The sequence below is a fragment of the Scyliorhinus torazame genome, chromosome 13 (assembly GCF_047496885.1).
Source record: "Scyliorhinus torazame isolate Kashiwa2021f chromosome 13, sScyTor2.1, whole genome shotgun sequence".
In the NCBI taxonomy this organism is placed as follows: domain Eukaryota; kingdom Metazoa; phylum Chordata; class Chondrichthyes; order Carcharhiniformes; family Scyliorhinidae; genus Scyliorhinus; species Scyliorhinus torazame.
In genome coordinates, this window is record NC_092719.1 from 223,801,710 (window position 1) to 223,819,227 (window position 17,518).

The following is a 17,518-nucleotide window of genomic DNA, read 5'->3' on the forward strand; positions in this document are numbered from 1 at the left end:
GATTCGATGAAGAAATAGGGCTTTGGTATTTTTAATACAAATTTTTATTCTGAATACAATATTAAACTCTTTAAATTCACACCCAAAAAGAACAGCTTACAGTTACCCCTTAAACACGAATATTCAATTTCCTATTAAATAGTATTGCTCTTGTGCTAACTATCCTAAAGTGAATGAATTATGGACTCAGTGTCAGGCAGATCAGACTTCAACTCGTCGCCAAAACTTTCTCCACAAACTGGCTCTCTGCATTCCTCGGCTCCACCCAGCAATGACCTCATCTCCCCAAGCTAAAAAAACAAATGACCTCTGCAGACAGAAAGTACATTAAATCCCCAGGGACTTTCCCCAGTCAAACCACAGAGCATTAGCCCAGACTGAAAATCACATTCCTTTGGTCGATTTCACCTTCCAGCTCCGAGAAGCTCCCAGGTCCTTTGCAAAACAAAATCATTTAAAAAAAAAACATGACCACTGCAGTTAAACACACCATAACCTCAGGCTTTCAACCCTCAAATTGTCCCAATATTTAGAATTCAATATTCATAAAATCTTCCATTTGTCACAATGAGGAACAATGGGGCGAGGCTGGAGTGGAGCATTAATACCAGCATGGACTACTTGGGCCGAATGGCCTGTTAATGTGCTTCTGTCATCCTCGGTATATCAGTGCAGCGAGGGATTCTGAGGACTGTGCAAAGTATCAATATGGAAGCGGACTGCATCCTTTCCAATCTCTGTTTATTTCCCCACAGTTGCTGCATTTCCCAATGTACAGGGAATGGGCGGTGAGCTGCTATCCTAGTTTAGCAATCTGACGTTTCTCTTTTCAACACTCTGTTCCAGGTTATTCCAAACTATTCTTCAAGGGATGAGTACGAGAAGATGTTTGCCATGGGTGTGACCATGTAAGAGACTACTCTACTGTCATAAACAGGATATTGATATCTGTAACCTGGGCAAGTGATAAATGTCACTTTGGGTCATTAAGTAGCACTTTCCATCTCTTGGCTGTGTCAGAAAGTGATGGGTATGAACACTGTTGGAGTGCTGCACTGTCAGAGGGTCAGTACTGAGGGAGTGCTGCACTGTCAGAGGGTCAGTACTGAGGGAGTGCTGTATGGTCAGAGGGTCAGTACTGAGGGAGTGTTGCACTGTCAGAGGGTCAGTACTGAGGGAGTGCTGCACTGTCAGAGGGTCAGTACTGAGGGAGTGCTGCACTGTCAGAGGGTCAGTACTGAGGGAGTGCTGCACTGTCAGAGGGTCAGTACCAAGGGAGTGCTGCACTGTCAGAGTGTCAGTACTGAGGGAGTGCTGCACTGTCAGAGGGCCAGTACTTAGGCAGTGCTGCACTGTCAGAGGGTCAGTACTGAGGGAGTGCTGCACTGTCAGAGGGTCAGTACTGAGGGAGTACTGCACTGTCAGAGGGTCAGTACTGAGGGAGTGCTGCACTGTTAGAGTGTCAGTACTGAGGGAGTGCTGCACTGTCAGAGGGTCAGTACTGAGGGAGTGGTGCACTATCAGAGGGTCAGTACTGAGGGAGTGCTGCACTGTCAGAGGGTCAGTACTGAGGGAGTGCTGCACTGTCAGAGGGTCAGTACCGAGGGAGTGCTGCACTGTCAGAGGGTCAGGACTGAGTGAGTGCTGCATTGTCAGACAGTCATGACTGAAGAAGTACCACACTGCCAGAGGGTCAGTACTGAGGGAGTGCTGCACTGTCAGATGGTCAGTACTGAGGGTGTGCTGCACTGTCAGAGGGTCAGTGCTGAGGGAGTGCCGCACTGTCAGAGGGTCGGTACTGAGGGAGTGTTGCACTGTCAGAGGGTCAGTACTGAGGGAGTGCTGCACTGTCAGAGGGTCAGTACTGAGGGAGTGCTGCACTGTCAGAGGGTCAGTACTGAGGGAGTGCTGCACTGTCAGAGGGTCAGTACCAAGGGAGTGCTGCACTGTCAGAGTGTCAGTACTGAGGGAGTGCTGCACTGTCAGAGGGCCAGTACTTAGGCAGTGCTGCACTGTCAGAGGGTCAGTACTGAGGGAGTGCTGCACTGTCAGAGGGTCAGTACTGAGGGAGTACTGCACTGTCAGAGGGTCAGTACTGAGGGAGTGCTGCACTGTTAGAATGTCAGTACTGAGGGAGTGCTGCACTGTCAGAGGGTCAGTACTGAGGGAGTGGTGCACTATCAGAGGGCCAGTACTGAGGGAGTGCTGCACTGTCAGAGGGTCAGTACTGAGGGAGTGCTGCACTGTCAGAGGGTCAGTACCGAGGGAGTGCTGCACTGTCAGAGGGTCAGGACTGAGTGAGTGCTGCATTGTCAGACAGTCATGACTGAAGAAGTACCACACTGCCAGAGGGTCAGTACTGAGGGAGTGCTGCACTGTCAGATGGTCAGTACTGAGGGTGTGCTGCACTGTCAGAGGGTCAGTGCTGAGGGAGTGCCGCACTGTCAGAGGGTCGGTACTGAGGGAGTGCTGCACTGTCAGAGGGTCAGTACTGAGGGAGGGCCGCACTGTCAGAGGGTCAGTACTGAGGGAGTGCTGCACTGTCAGAGGGTCAGTACTGAGGGAGTGCTGCACTGTCAGAGGGTCAGTGCTGAGGGAGTGCTGCATTGTCAGACAGTCATTACTGAAGAAGTACCACACTGCCAGAGGGTCAGTACTGAGGGAGTGCTGCACTGTCAGATGGTCAGTACTGAGGGTGTGCTGCACTGTCAGAGGGTCAGTGCTGAGGGAGTGCCGCACTGTCAGAGGGTCGGTACTGAGGGAGTGCTGCACTGTCAGAGGGTCAGTACTGAGGGAGGGCCGCACTTTCAGAGGGTCAGTACTGAGGGAGTGCTGCACTGTCAGAGGGTCTGTACTGAGGGAGCGCTGCACTGTCAGAGGGTCAGTACTGAGGGAGTGCTGCACTGTCAGAGGGTCAGTACTGAGGGAGTGCTGCACTGTCAGAGGGTCAGTACTGAGGGAGCGCTGCACTCTCAGAGGGTCAGTACTGAGGGAGTGCCGCACTGTCAGAGGGTCTGTACTGAGGGAGTGCTGCACTGTCAGGGGGTCAGTACTGAGGGAGTGCTGCACTGTCAGAAGGTCAGTACTGAGCGAGTGCCGCACTGTCAGAGGGTCTGTACTGAGGGAGTGCTGCACTGTCAGGGGGTCAGTGCTGAGGGAGTGCTGCACTGTCAGAGGGTGAGTACTGAGGGAGTGCCGCACTGTCAGAGGGTCAGTACTGAGGGAGTGCTGCACTGTCAGAGGGTCAGTACTGAGGGAGCGCTGCACTGTCAGAGGGTCAGTACTGAGGGAGTGCTGCACTGTCAGAGGGTGAGTACTGAGGGAGTGCCGCACTGTCAGAGGGTCAGTACTGAGGGAGTGCTGCACTGTCAGAGGGTCAGTACTGAGGGAGTGCTGCACTGTCAGAAGGTCAGTACTGAGGGAGTGCCGCACTGTCAGAGGGTCAGTACGGAGGGAGTGCCGCACTGTCAGAGGGTCAGTACTGAGGGAGTGCTGCACTGTCAGAGGGTCAGTACGGAGGGAGTGCTGCACTGTCAGAGGGTCAGTGCTGAGGGAGTGCCGCACTGTGTGAAGAAGAGTCATGCGGATTTGAAACGTTAACTCTGTTTTTCCCTCCATAGGCGCTGCAAGGCCTGCTGAGTTTATCCAGAATGTTCTGTTTTATCTGGCATTGCGCTAGTTCAGCTGTCAATTGCCAACCCAACTGACGATCTTCATGTGTGGCTTGCCCCTGACTTTCAAAAGACTATTTCACATGGACGGCATGGCTCCATACTTGCAAACTCCTGCAAATAGCAACTGGGACGTGGCAGGCGTGGGATCGATAGCAGGGACTCCCTGTCTAATACCAGACCAGCCTGTTATCCTGCATTGGAACTGAGAGTGAGACTGGGGGGTGCTGACAGGGCTGTGTGTCCCTGTCTTACCGCAGACAGGTCCAAGATCAGCCATGATTGAATGGCGGAGCAGACTCGATGGGCCGAGTGGCCTAATTCTGTTCCTATGCCTTATGATCTTACGGTTTTAATACCCCTCTCGCTATCAGCGGAGGCTCTCCTGATCTGAAGCGGTGAACAATTGAACTAATTTGAGATTTTGCTTGTTTTTCTCTCAGGTATGGACAGATGACGGCAGGAAGCTACTGTTATATTGGACCACAGGGGATTGTCCACGGCACTGTGGTAACTGCTGCTTAAGTCTACCTCATTCACCAGGCTTTTAATTAACTCTCCTGATATCTCCCTCTGTGGCTGGGTGGCGGGTTTTGTCAGGAGTGGGGAGGTGATACCAGGGGACCGGGCAGACATTACCACGGGCAGGTTCTGTCCAACCCCAAGTTCAGTCGGTTCAGAGATCATCTGATTGCGTTGTTGCTGATTTGATAGGGTAGATACAGCATCCTGGACCATTACTTACCTTATAATCTTTATTATTGTCGCAAGTCAGCTTACATTAACACTGCAATGAAGTTACTGTGAAAATCCTGCCAGGGGCCTGGAGAGGTGCTGTGGGGTGGGGTGGAATGGGAGGCTGTTGGGTGGGGTTCTCACGTCTCTTGGAAAGACCCTGGGCAGGGGCAGTCTGATTGAGGGCAGCACGGTAGCACAGTGGTTAGCTCTGTGACTTCACAGCTCCAGGGTCCCATGTTCGATTCCGGCTTGGGTCACTGTCTGTGCGGAGTCTGCACATCCTCCCCGTGTCTGCGTGGGTTTCCTCCGGGTGCTCCGGTTTCCTCCCACAGTCCAAAGATGTGCAGGTTAGGTCGATTGGCCAGGCTAAATTGCCCCTTAGTGTCCAAAAAGATGAGGAGGGGTTATTGGGTCACGGGGATAGGGTGGAAGTGAGGGCTTAAGTGGGTCGGTACAGACTCGAAGGGCCGAATGGCCTCCTTCTGCACTGTATGTTCTATGTTCTATGATTGCTGGATTGAATTTGATGTGCGTGCTGAGTCCAGGAGGTTGTGAAGGCCTCACTTTGTGCCTCGAGTCGAAGCGAGCCCTCGCCTGGGTGTAGCTGTTGAGTTTGTGGACACTTGCCCAGCCACAGTTAAAGTTGTAAAGCTTAGCGACAATGAAGCCCAAAGTCTCACCACCAAAGTAACCAATACCACTTCATTGGAGTAGATTGGCCACCCAACCGTTCCCAGTTCTGTCTTTCAGACAAATGTAACAACTTTTTACTCTTGTCCTCTTTTTGTTTGAAGTGTTAGTCGAGGAGGCTGGGTGATGTGCGTTTGGATGGATTGTGAGAAATGGAGTGATTTTGTGAGTAAATTAGCAATCCGGCAGATCTGGACTGGAAAACCTGGAGAAACTGAGTTCAAATCCCAGCAGCGCAGCTTGAAAATCGGGAAGAGAAAGTGACCACAATGATGGATTGCTGTAAAAGTCCACATGGTTCAGGATTGACCCTTTAGCGAGTGATACCTGCCCCCTGGCCTGTTCAGGGGTGTCCTCTCACTCCACAACAATCATCAATGGCGTTTATGTTTAATTACCGAGGAAGGTGCCGAGAAGGCATTCGGTTTACATCAAACCTGTTGACACTGATTCAACAGAAATGCTGACTAAGGGTGAGAAATAGAACCCAGTCTTCATGTCAGTATCCCCCAGATCCAGAGAGTGAACTTAATGAGATATGTTTTCCTTTCTTCTCCGATCCACTTAACAGATGTGAACACATTCACTACCTTCTGGCTTAAGATATCAGTAAGTTTTGCTTACAAACTCTTGCTGAAAGACAATTCAACACAATGTGGAACACATGGGACATGATACTGGGAGAGCAACATTTCTTATTCAGTCTGGAAGCTCTCCTCACCCTGATTAGCAAAACTCCACATCAAGTTTTCAAAATTAGATTTGATACAGATACAGAGTAAAGCTCCCTCCACACTGTCCTCATCAAACACTCCCAGGACAGGTACAGCACAGGGTTAGATACAGAGTAAAGCTCCCTCTACACTGTCCTCATCAAACACTCCCAGGACAGGTACAGCACAGGGTTAGATACAGAGTAAAGCTCCCTCTACACTGTCCCCATCAAACACTCCCAGGACAGGTACAGCACGGGGTTAGATACAGAGTAAAGCTCCCTCTACACTGTCCCCATCAAACACTCCCAGGACAGGTACAGCACGGGGTTAGATACAGAGTAAAGCTCCCTCTACACTGTCCCCATCAAACACTCCCAGGACAGGTACAGCACGGGGTTAGATACAGATTAAAGTTCCCTCTACACTGTCCCCATCAAACACTCCCTGGACAGGTACAGCACAGGGTTAGATACAGAGTAAAGCTCCCTCTACACTGTCCCCATCAAACACTCCCAGGACAGGTACAGCACGGGGTTAGATACAGAGTAAAGCTCCCTCTACACTGTCCCCATCAAACACTCCCAGGACAGGTACAGCACGGTGTTAGATACAGAGTAAAGCTCCCTCTACACTGTCCCCATCAAACACTCCCAGGACAGGTACAGCACGGGGTTAGATACAGAGTAAAGCTCCCTCTACACTGTCCCCATCAAACACTCCCAGGACAGGTACAGCACGGGGTTAGATACAGAGTAAAGCTCCCTCTACACTGTCCCCATCAAACACTCCCAGGACAGGTACAGCACGGGGTTAGATACAGATTAAAGTTCCCTCTACACTGTCCCCATCAAACACTCCCTGGACAGGTACAGCACAGGGTTAGATACAGAGTAAAGCTCACTCTACACTGACACTGTCCCCATTGTTATGGGACAGGGTTTAGAGAACCCCAAAGTGTATCATGGAGTTCACCTGACCCACAACTTTTAATAGATTGTGGTACGGGGAGCACACGGCCCACTCTACAGGTGTGGTACAGCAGAAATGGAAAATGTATTTTTTAAAGCAAAACAATGTTTATTCCATGAACTCAAGTTAACCTTTTTAAAACATACAGTGAACATCTTAGCAACCATCAATTCAAATGCAACCCCCAAAGAATACAACACTAATTAATCCTTAATAACTTCCCAAACAACATCCAGAAGACAAAAGAAACACCTTTTAACAGAAGCACATTAGGCTTACATTCACTCCTGAGAACATTTATTACTCTGAATTCACCAAATGATCAAGAGATAGTCTTTTCATGGCAGAGAGATCAACAGTACACCTGCTCGTCTGGCTTCAGCTCCAACACTGAAAACAAAACTAAAACACACCCTGCAGCAAACAGCCTAAACAAAAGTAAAAAGTTGACAGACAGCCAGCTCCACCCACACTCTGACATCACTGCAGTAGTAAACACCCATTTCTCAAAGCTACTCTCACTACAGATGTTTATATGCACACCCATTTATAAACACCCATTTCCTAAAGGTACTCTCACATGACACCATCAAACACTCCCAGGACAGGTACAGCACGGGGTTAGATACAGAGTAAAGCTCCCTCTACACTGTCCCCATCAAACACTCCCAGGAAAGGTACAGCACGGGGTTAGATACAGAGTAAAGCTCCCTCCACACTGTCCCCATCAAATACTCCCAGGACAGGTACAGCACGGGGTTAGATACAGAGTAAAGCTCGCTCCACACTGTCCCCATCAAACACTCCCAGAACAGGTACAGCACGGGGTTAGTTACGGAGTAAAGCTCCCTCTACACTGTCCCCATCAAACACTCCCAGGACAGGTACAGCACGGGGTTAGATACAGAGTAAAGCTCCCTCTACACTGTCCCCATCAAACACTCCCAGGACAGGTACAGCACGGGGTTAGATACAGAGTAAAGCTCCCTCTACACTGTCCCCATCAAACACTCCCAGGAAAGGTACAGCACGGGGTTAGATACAGAGTAAAGCTCCCTCCACACTGTCCCCATCAAACACTCCCAGGACAGGTACAGCACGGGGTTAGATGCAGAGCAAAGCTCCCTCTACACTGTCCCCATCAAACGCTCCCAGGACAGGTACAGCGCGGGGTTAGATACAGAGTAAAGCTCCCTCTACACTGTCCCCATCAAACACTCCCAGGACAGGTACAGCACGGGGTTAGATACAGAGTAAAGCTCCCTCGATGTCTGATAACAATTCCAATATTAGTTGAATGTGTCTCTTTCTCCCAGGGCGAGATTTCCATTTGCCTCAATTTTCTCTCTGATTTCCCAGTTTTGTGTCACGGCGTCAGGGATCTGTTTGAAAATATCCCAGATTCATTCCCATTCCACTTCTCCAGTCAGCAGCGAGAGAGTCCCATTTTCACATCATCCTGGGATGGATACAAAGCCAGTTGACAGAAATATAAGCCGTGATATTGTCTCCGCATGACTGTTGAAAGTCAACAGCTAGAATCTCACTCAAATAATTGAGATGAGTTGCTGTTATTTATGGGCTGTTTATTGGAGACACATGTTGCTAAGTTGCTGTCACATCTGTTCATCTTGATTCTTGTGACGCATGTCACATTCTCGAGATTCTGGCAGCAAAGTAATTGAATGAAAGATAATGCTCATGTGCTGGGGAATCACTGTGACTGGGAGATTACTGTCCCACCCATATCCAGCAGCTTCTGTCAATGGCTTTTGCTTTCAACGCCATGGAACACACATGGACACCAATTGAGGCATTTCTGAGGGACAATCGATCAGCTCAGGATACCTAAAGCCACTGACAGTGCGGCACTCCCTCAGTACTGACCCTCTGACAGTGCGGCACTCCCTCAGTACTGACCCTCTGACAGTGCAGCACTCCCTCAGTATTGACCCTCTGACAGTGCAGCACTCCCTCAGTACTGACCCTCTGACAGTGCAGCACTCCCTCAGTACTGACCCACTGACAGTGCAGCACTCCCTCAGTACTGACCCTCTCACAGTGCAGCACTCCCTCAGTACTGACCCACTGACAGTGCAGCACGCCCTCAGTACTGACCCTCTCACAGTGCAGCACTCCCTCCGTACTGACACTCTGGCAGGGCAGCACTCCCTCAGTACTGACCCTCTGACAGTGCGGAACTCCCTCAGTACTGACCCTCTGACAGTGCAGCACTCCCTCAGTACTGAACCTCTGACAGTGCGGCACTCCCTCAGTACTGACCCTCTGTCAGTGCACCACTCCCTCAGGACTGACCCTCTGACAGTGCAGCACTCCCTCAGTACTGACCCTCTGACAGTGCAGCACTCCCTCAGTACTGACCCTCTTACAGTGCGGCACTCCCTCAGTACTGACCCTCTGACAGTGCAGCACTGTCTCAGGACTGACCCTCTGACAGTGCAGCACTCCCTCAGTATTGACCCTCTGACAATGCATGGCTCCCTCAGTACTGACCCTCTGACAGTGTAGCACTCCCTCAGTGCTGCCCCTCTGGCAGTGCAGCACTCCCACAGTACTGACCCTCTGACAGTGCAGCACTCCCTCAGTACTGACCCTCTGACAGTGCGGCACTCCCTCAGTACTGACCCTCTGACAGTGCGGCTCTCCCTCTGTACTGACCCTCTGACAGTGCGGCACTCCCTCATACTGAACCTCTGACAGTGCAGCTCTCCCTCAGTACTGACCCTCTGACAGTGCGGCACTCCCTCAGTACTGACCCTCTGACAGTGCAGCACTCCCTCAGTACTGACCCTCTGACAGTGCAGCACTCCCTCAGTACTGACCCTCTGACAGTGCGGCACTCCCTCAGTACTGACCCTCTGACAGTGCAGCACTCCCTCAGTACTGACCCTCTGACAGTGCGGCACTCCCTCAGTACTGACCCTCTGACAGTGCGGCACTCCCTCAGTACTGACCCTCTGACAGTGCAGCACTCCCTCAGTACTGACCCTCTGACAGTGCGGTACTCCCTCAATACTGACCCTCTGACAGTGCGGCACTCCCTCAGTACTGACCCTCTGACAGTGCGGCACTCCCTAAATACTGTCCCTCTGACAGTGCAGCACTCCCTCTGTACTGACCCTCTGACAGTGCGGCACTCCCTCAATACTGACCCTCTGACTGTGCAGCACTCTCTCAGTACTGACCCTCTGACAGTGCAGCACTCCCTCAGTACTGACCCTCTGACAGTGCGGCACTCCCTCAGTACTGACCCTCTGACAATGCAGCACTGCCTCTCAGTACTGACCCTCTGACAGTGCAGCACTCCCATAGTACTGACCCTCTGACAGTGCGGCACTCCCTCAGTACTGACCCTCTGACAGTGCTGCACTCCCTCAGTGCTGACCCTCTGGCAGTGCAGCACTCCCTCAGTACTGACCCTCTGACAGTGCGGCACTCCCTCAATACTGACACTCTGACAGTGCGGCACTCCCTCAGTACTGACCCTCTGACAGTGCGGCACTCCCTCAGTACTGACGCTTTGACAGTGCAGCACTCCCTCAGTACTGATCCTCTCACAGTGCAGCACTCCCTCAATACTGACCCTCTGACAATGCAGCACTGCCTCTCAGTACAGACCTCTGACAGTGCGGCACTCCCTCAGTACTGACCCTCTGACAGTGCAGCACTCCCTCAGTACTGACCCTCTGACAGTGCAGCACTCCCTCAGTACTGACCCTCTGACAGTGCAGCACTCCCTCAGTACTGACCCTCTGACAGTGCAGCACTCCCTCAGTACTGACCCTCTGACAGTGCTGCACCCCCTCAGTACTGACCCTCTGACAGTGCAGCACTCCCTCAGTACTGACCCTCTGACAGTGCAGCACTCCCTCAGTACTGACCCTCTGACAGTGCAGCACTCCCTCAGTACTGACCCTCTGACAGTGTTGCACCCCCTCAGTACTGACCCTCTGACAGTGCAGCACTCCCTCAGTACTGACCCTCTGACAGTGCGGCACTCCCTCAGTACTGACCCTCTGACAGTGCAGCACTCCCTCAGTACTGACCCTCTGACAGTGCGGCACTCCCTCAGTACTGACCCTCTGACAGTGCAGCACTCCCTCAGTACTGACCCTCTGACAGTGCGGCACTCCCTCAGTACTGACCCTCTGACAGTGCGGCACTCCCTCAGTACTGACCCTCTGACAGTGCAGCACTGCCTCAGGACTGACCCTCTGACAGTGCAGCACTCCCTCAGTATTGACCCTCTGACAATGCAGGGCTCCCTCAGTACTGACCCTCTGACAGTGTAGCACTCCCTCAGTACTGACCCTCTGACAGTGCAGCACTCCCTCAGTACTGACCCTCTGACAGTGCAGCACTCCCTCAGTACTGACCCTCTGACAGTGCGGCACTCCCTCAGTACTGACCCTCTGACAGTGCGGCACTCCCTCAGTACTGACCCTCTGACAGTGCAGCACTCCCTCAGTACTGACCCTCTGACAGTGCAGCACTCCCTCAGTACTGACCCTCTCACAGTGCAGCACTCCCTCCGTACTGACACTCTGGCAGGGCAGCACTGCCTCAGTACTGACCCTCTGTCAGTGCACCACTCCCTCAGGACTGACCCTCTGACAGTGCAGCACTCCCTCAGTACTGATCCTCTGACAGTGCGGCACTCCCTCAGTACTGACCCTCTGACAGTGCGGCACTCCCTCAGTACTGACCCTCTGACAGTGCAGCACTGCCTCAGGACTGACCCTCTGACAGTGCAGCACTCCCTCAGTATTGACCCTCTGACAATGCAGGGCTCCCTCAGTACTGACCCTCTGACAGTGTAGCACTCCCTCAGTACTGACCCTCTGACAGTGCAGCACTCTCTCAGTACTGACCCTCTGACAGTGCAGCACTCCCTCAGTACTGACCCTCTGACAGTGCGGCACTCCCTCAGTACTGACCCTCTGACAGTGCGGCACTCCCTCAGTACTGACCCTCTGACAGTGCAGCACTCCCTCAGTACTGACCCTCTGACAGTGCGGCACTCCCTCAGTACTGACCCTCTGACAGTGCAGCACTCCCTCAGTACTCACCCTCTGACAGTGCGGCACTCCCTCAATACTGACCCTCTGACAGTGCGGCACTCCCTCAGTCCTGACCCTCTGACAGTGCGGCACTCCCTAAATACTGTCCCTCTGACTGTGCAGCACTCTCTCAGTACTGACCCTCTGACAGTGCAGCACTCCCTCAGTACTGACCATCTGACAGTGCAGCACTCCCTCAGTACTGACCCTCTGACAGTGCAGCAGTCCCTCAGTACTGACCCTCTGACAGTGCAGCACTCCCATAGTACTGACCCTCTGACAGTGCGGCACTCCCTCAGTACTGACCCTCTGACAGTGCTGCACTCCCTCAGTGCTGACCCTCTGGCAGTGCAGCACTCCCTCAGTACTGACCCTCTGACAGTGCAGCACTCCCTCAGTACTGACCCTCTGACAGTGCGGCACTCCCTCAGTACTGACCCTCTGACAGTGCGGCACTCCCTCAGTACTGACGCTTTGACAGTGCAGCACTCCCTCAGTACTGATCCTCTGACAATGCAGCACTCCCTCAGTACTGACCCTATGACAGTGCGGCACTCCCTCAGTACTGACCCTCTGACAGTGCGGCACGCCCTCAGTACTGACCCTCTGACAGTGCGGCACTCCCTCAGTACTGACCCTCTGACAGTGTAGCACTCCCTCAGTACTGACCCTCTGACAGTGCAGCACTCCCTCAGTACTGACCCTCTGACAGTGCAGCACTCCCTCAGTACTGACCCTCTGACAGTGCGGCACTCCCTCAGTACTGACCCTCTGACAGTGCGGCACTCCCTCAGTACTGACCCTCTGACAGTGCAGCACTCCCTCAGTACTGACCCTCTGACAGTGCGGCACTCCCTCAGTACTGACCCTCTGACAGTGCAGCACTCCCTCAGTACTCACCCTCTGACAGTGCGGCACTCCCTCAATACTGACCCTCTGACCGTGCGGCACTCCCTCAGTCCTGACCCTCTGACAGTGCGGCACTCCCTAAATACTGTCCCTCTGACAGTGCAGCACTCCCTCAGTACTGACCCTCTGAAAGTGCGGCACTCCCTCAATACTGACCCTCTGACTGTGCAGCACTCTCTCAGTACTGACCCTCTGACAGTGCAGCACTCCCTCAGTACTGACCCTCTGACAGTGCAGCACTCCCTCAGTACTGACCCTCTGACAGTGCAGCAGTCCCTCAGTACTGACCCTCTGACAGTGCAGCACTCCCATAGTACTGACCCTCTGACAGTGCGGCACTCCCTCAGTACTGACCCTCTGACAGTGCTGCACTCCCTCAGTGCTGACCCTCTGGCAGTGCAGCACTCCCTCAGTACTGACCCTCTGACAGTGCAGCACTCCCTCAGTACTGACCCTCTGACAGTGCGGCACTCCCTCAGTACTGACCCTCTGACAGTGCGGCACTCCCTCAGTACTGACGATTTGACAGTGCAGCACTCCCTCAGTACTGATCCTCTGACAATGCAGCACTCCCTCAGTACTGACCCTATGACAGTGCGGCACTCCCTCAGTACTGACCCTCTGACAGTGCGGCACTCTCTCAGTACTGACCCTCTGACAATGCAGTACTCTCTCAGTACTGACCCTCTGACAGTGCAGCACTCCCTCAGTACTGACCCTCTGACAGTGCAGCACTCCCTCAGTACTGACCCTCTGACAGTGCAGCACTCCCTCAATACTGATCCTCTCACAGTGCAGCACTCCCTCAATACTGACCCTCTGACAATGCAGCACTGCCTCTCAGTACTGACCCTCTGACAGTGCAGCACTCCCTCAGTACTGACCCTCTGACAGTGCAGCACTCCCTCAGTACTGACCCTCTGACAGTGCAGCACTCCCTCAGTACTGACCCTCTGACAGTGCGGCACTCCCTCAATACTGACCCTCTGACAGTGCAGCACTCCATCAGTACTGACCCTCTCACAGTGCAGCACTTCCTCAATACTGACCCTCTGAAAATGCAGCACTCCCTCAGTACTGACCCTCTCACAGTGCAGCACTCCCTCAATACTGACCCTCTGACAATGCAGCACTGCCTCTCAGTACTGACCCTCTGACAGTGCGGCACTCCCTCAGTACTGACCCTCTGACAGTGCAGCCCTCCCTCAGTACTGACCCTCTGACAGTGCAGCACTCACTCAGTACTGAACCTCTGACAGTGCAGCACTCCCTCAGTACTGACCCTCTGACAGTGCGGCACTCCCTCAGTACTGACCCTCTGACAGTGCAGCACTCCCTCAGTACTGACCCTCTGACAGTGCGGCATTCCCTCAGTACTGACCCTCTGACAGTGCAGCACTCCCTCAGTACTGACCCTCTGACAGTGCAGCACTCCCTCAGTACTGACCCTCTGACTGTGCGGCACTCCCTCAGTACTGTCCCTCTGACAATGCAGCACTGCCTCTCAGGACTGATCCTCTGACAATGCAGCACTCCCTCAGTACTGACCCTCTGACAGTGCGGCACTCCCTCAGTACTGACCCTTTGACAGTGCAGCACTCCCTCAGTACTGACCCTCTGACAATGCAGCACTGCCTCTCAGTACTGATCATCTGACAATGCAGCACTCCCTCAGTACTGACCCTCTGACAGTGCGGCACACCCTCAGTACTGTTCCTCTGACAATGCAGCACTGCCTCTCAGTACTGATCCTCTGACAATGCAGCACTCCCTCAGTACTGACCCTCTGACAGTGCGGCACACCCTCAGTACTGACCCTCTGACAGTGCAGCACTCCCTCAGTACTGACCCTTTCACAGTGCAGCACTCCCTCAGTACTGATCCTCTGACAATTCAGCACTCCCTCAGTACTGACCCTCTGACGGTGCGGCACTCCCTCAGTACTGACCCTCTAACAGTGCGGCACTCCATCAGTACTGACCCTTTGACAGTGCAGCACTCCCTCAGTACTGACCCTCTGACACTGCGGCACTCCCTCAGTACTGACCCTCTGACAGTGCAACACTCCCTCAGTACTGACCCTCTCACAGTGCAGCACTCCCTCAATACTGACCCTCTGTCAGTGCAGCACTCCCACAGTACTGACCCTCTGATAGTGCAGCACTCCCTCTGTACTGACCCTCTGACAGTGCGGCTCTCCCTCAGTACTGACGCTCTGACAGTGCGGCACTCCCTCAGTACTGACGCTTTGACAGTGCAGCACTCCCTCAGTACTGACCCTCTGACAATGCAGCACTCCCTCAGTACTGACCCTCTGACGGTGCGGCACACCCTCAGTACCTACCCTCTGACAGTGCAGCACTCCCTCAGTACTGACCCTCTGACAGTGCGGCACTCCCTCAGTACTGACCCTCTGACAGTGCGGCACTCTCTCAGTACTGACCCTCTGACAATGCAGCACTCTCTCAGTACTGACCCTCTGACAGTCCAGCACTCCCTCAGTACTGACCCTCTGACAGTGCAGCACTCCCTCAGTACTGATCCTCTCACAGTGCAGCACTCCCTCAATACTGACCCTCTGACAATGCAGCACTGCCTCTCAGCACTGACCCTCTGACAATGCAGCACTCCCTCAGTACTGACCCTCTGACAGTGAAGCACTCCCTCAGTACTGACCCTCTGACAGTGCAGCACTCCCTCAGTACTGGCCCTCTGACTGTGCGGCACTCCCTCAGTACTGACCCTCTGACAATGCAGCACTGCCTCTCAGTACTGACCCTCTGACAGTGCAGCACTCCCATAGTACTGACCCTCTGACAGTGCGGCACTCCCTCAGTACTGACCCTCTGACAGTGCTGCACTCCCTCAGTGCTGACCCTCTGGCAGTGCAGCACTCCCTCAGTACTGACCCTCTGACAGTGCAGCACTCCCTCAGTACTGACACTCTGACAGTGCGGCACTCCCTCAGTACTGACCCTCTGACAGTGCGGCACTCCCTCAGTACTGACGCTTTGACAGTGCAGCACTCCCTCAGTACTGATCCTCTGACAATGCAGCACTCCCTCAGTACTGACCCTATGACGGTGCGGCACTCCCTCAGTACTGACCCTCTGACAGTGCGGCACTCCCTCAGTACTGACCCTCTGACAGTGCGGCACTCCCTCAGTACTGACCCTCTGACAGTGCGGCACTCTCTCAGTACTGACCCTCTGACAATGCAGTACTCTCTCAGTACTGACCCTCTGACAGTGCAGCACTCCGTCAGTACTGACCCTCTGACAGTGCAGCACTCCCTCAGTACTGGCCCTCTGACAGTGCAGCACTCCCTCATTACTGATCCTCTCACAGTGCAGCACTCCCTCAATACTGACCCTCTGACAATGCAGCACTGCCTCTCAGTACTGAACCTCTGACAGTGCAGCACTCCCTCAGTACTGACCCTCTGACAGTGCAGCACTCCCTCAGTACTGACCCTCTGACAGTGCAGCATTCCCTCAGTACTGACCCTCTGACAGTGCGGCACTCCCTCAATACTGACCCTCTGACAGTGCAGCACTCCATCAGTACTGACCCTCTCACAGTGCAGCACTTCCTCAATACTGACCCTCTGACATTGCAGCACTCCCTCAGTACTGACCCTCTCACAGTGCAGCACTCCCTCAATACTGACCCTCTGACAATGCAGCACTGCCTCTCAGTACTGACCCTCTGACAGTGCGGCACTCCCTCAGTACTGACCCTCTGACAGTGCAGCACTCCCTCAGTACTGACCCTCTGACAGTGCAGCACTCACTCAGTACTGACCCTCTGACAGTGCAGCACTCCCTCAGTACTGACCCTCTGACAGTGCGGCACTCCCTCAGTACTGACCCTCTGACAGTGCGGCACTCCCTCAGTACTGACCCTCTGACAGTGCGGCACTCCCTCAGTACTGACGCTTTGACAGTGCAGCACTCCCTCAGTACTGATCCTCTGACAATGCAGCACTCCCTCAGTACTGACCCTATGACGGTGCGGCACTCCCTCAGTACTGACCCTCTGACAGTGCGGCACTCCCTCAGTACTGACCCTCTGACAGTGCGGCACTCCCTCAGTACTGACCCTCTGACAGTGCGGCACTCTCTCAGTACTGACCCTCTGACAATGCAGTACTCTCTCAGTACTGACCCTCTGACAGTGCAGCACTCCCTCAGTACTGACCCTCTGACAGTGCAGCACTCCCTCAGTACTGACCCTCTGACAGTGCAGCACTGCCTCAGTACTGATCCTCTCACAGTGCAGCACTCCCTCAATACTGACCCTCTGACAATGCAGCACTGCCTCTCAGTACTGAACCTCTGACAGTGCAGCACTCCCTCAGTACTGACCCTCTGACAGTGCAGCACTCCCTCAGTACTGACCCTCTGACAGTGCAGCACTCCCTCAGTACTGACCCTCTGACAGTGCGGCACTCCCTCAATACTGACCCTCTGACAGTGCAGCACTCCATCAGTACTGACCCTCTCACAGTGCAGCACTTCCTCAATACTGACCCTCTGACAATGCAGCACTCCCTCAGTACTGACCCTCTCACAGTGCAGCACTCCCTCAATACTGACCCTCTGACAATGCAGCACTGCCTCTCAGTACTGACCCTCTGACAGTGCGGCACTCCCTCAGTACTGACCCTCTGACAGTGCAGCACTCCCTCAGTACTGACCCTCTGACAGTGCAGCACTCACTCAGTACTGACCCTCTGACAGTG

The 17,518-nt window shown here is 53.6% G+C and overlaps 1 protein-coding gene across 3 annotated transcripts in view; it reads left to right on the forward strand.

Moving 5' to 3' along the window:
• The window catches only part of uroc1 (urocanate hydratase 1), a 247,599-nt gene that overhangs the window by 60,773 nt on the left and 169,308 nt on the right, over positions 1–17,518 (forward strand). For all 3 annotated transcript variants that reach the window (XM_072473093.1, XM_072473094.1, XM_072473095.1), the window contains 2 exons: positions 847–908; positions 4,115–4,181. In XM_072473093.1, coding sequence (XP_072329194.1) covers positions 847–908; positions 4,115–4,181 — 129 coding nt within the window. The remainder of the gene's footprint in view (positions 1–846; positions 909–4,114; positions 4,182–17,518) is intronic.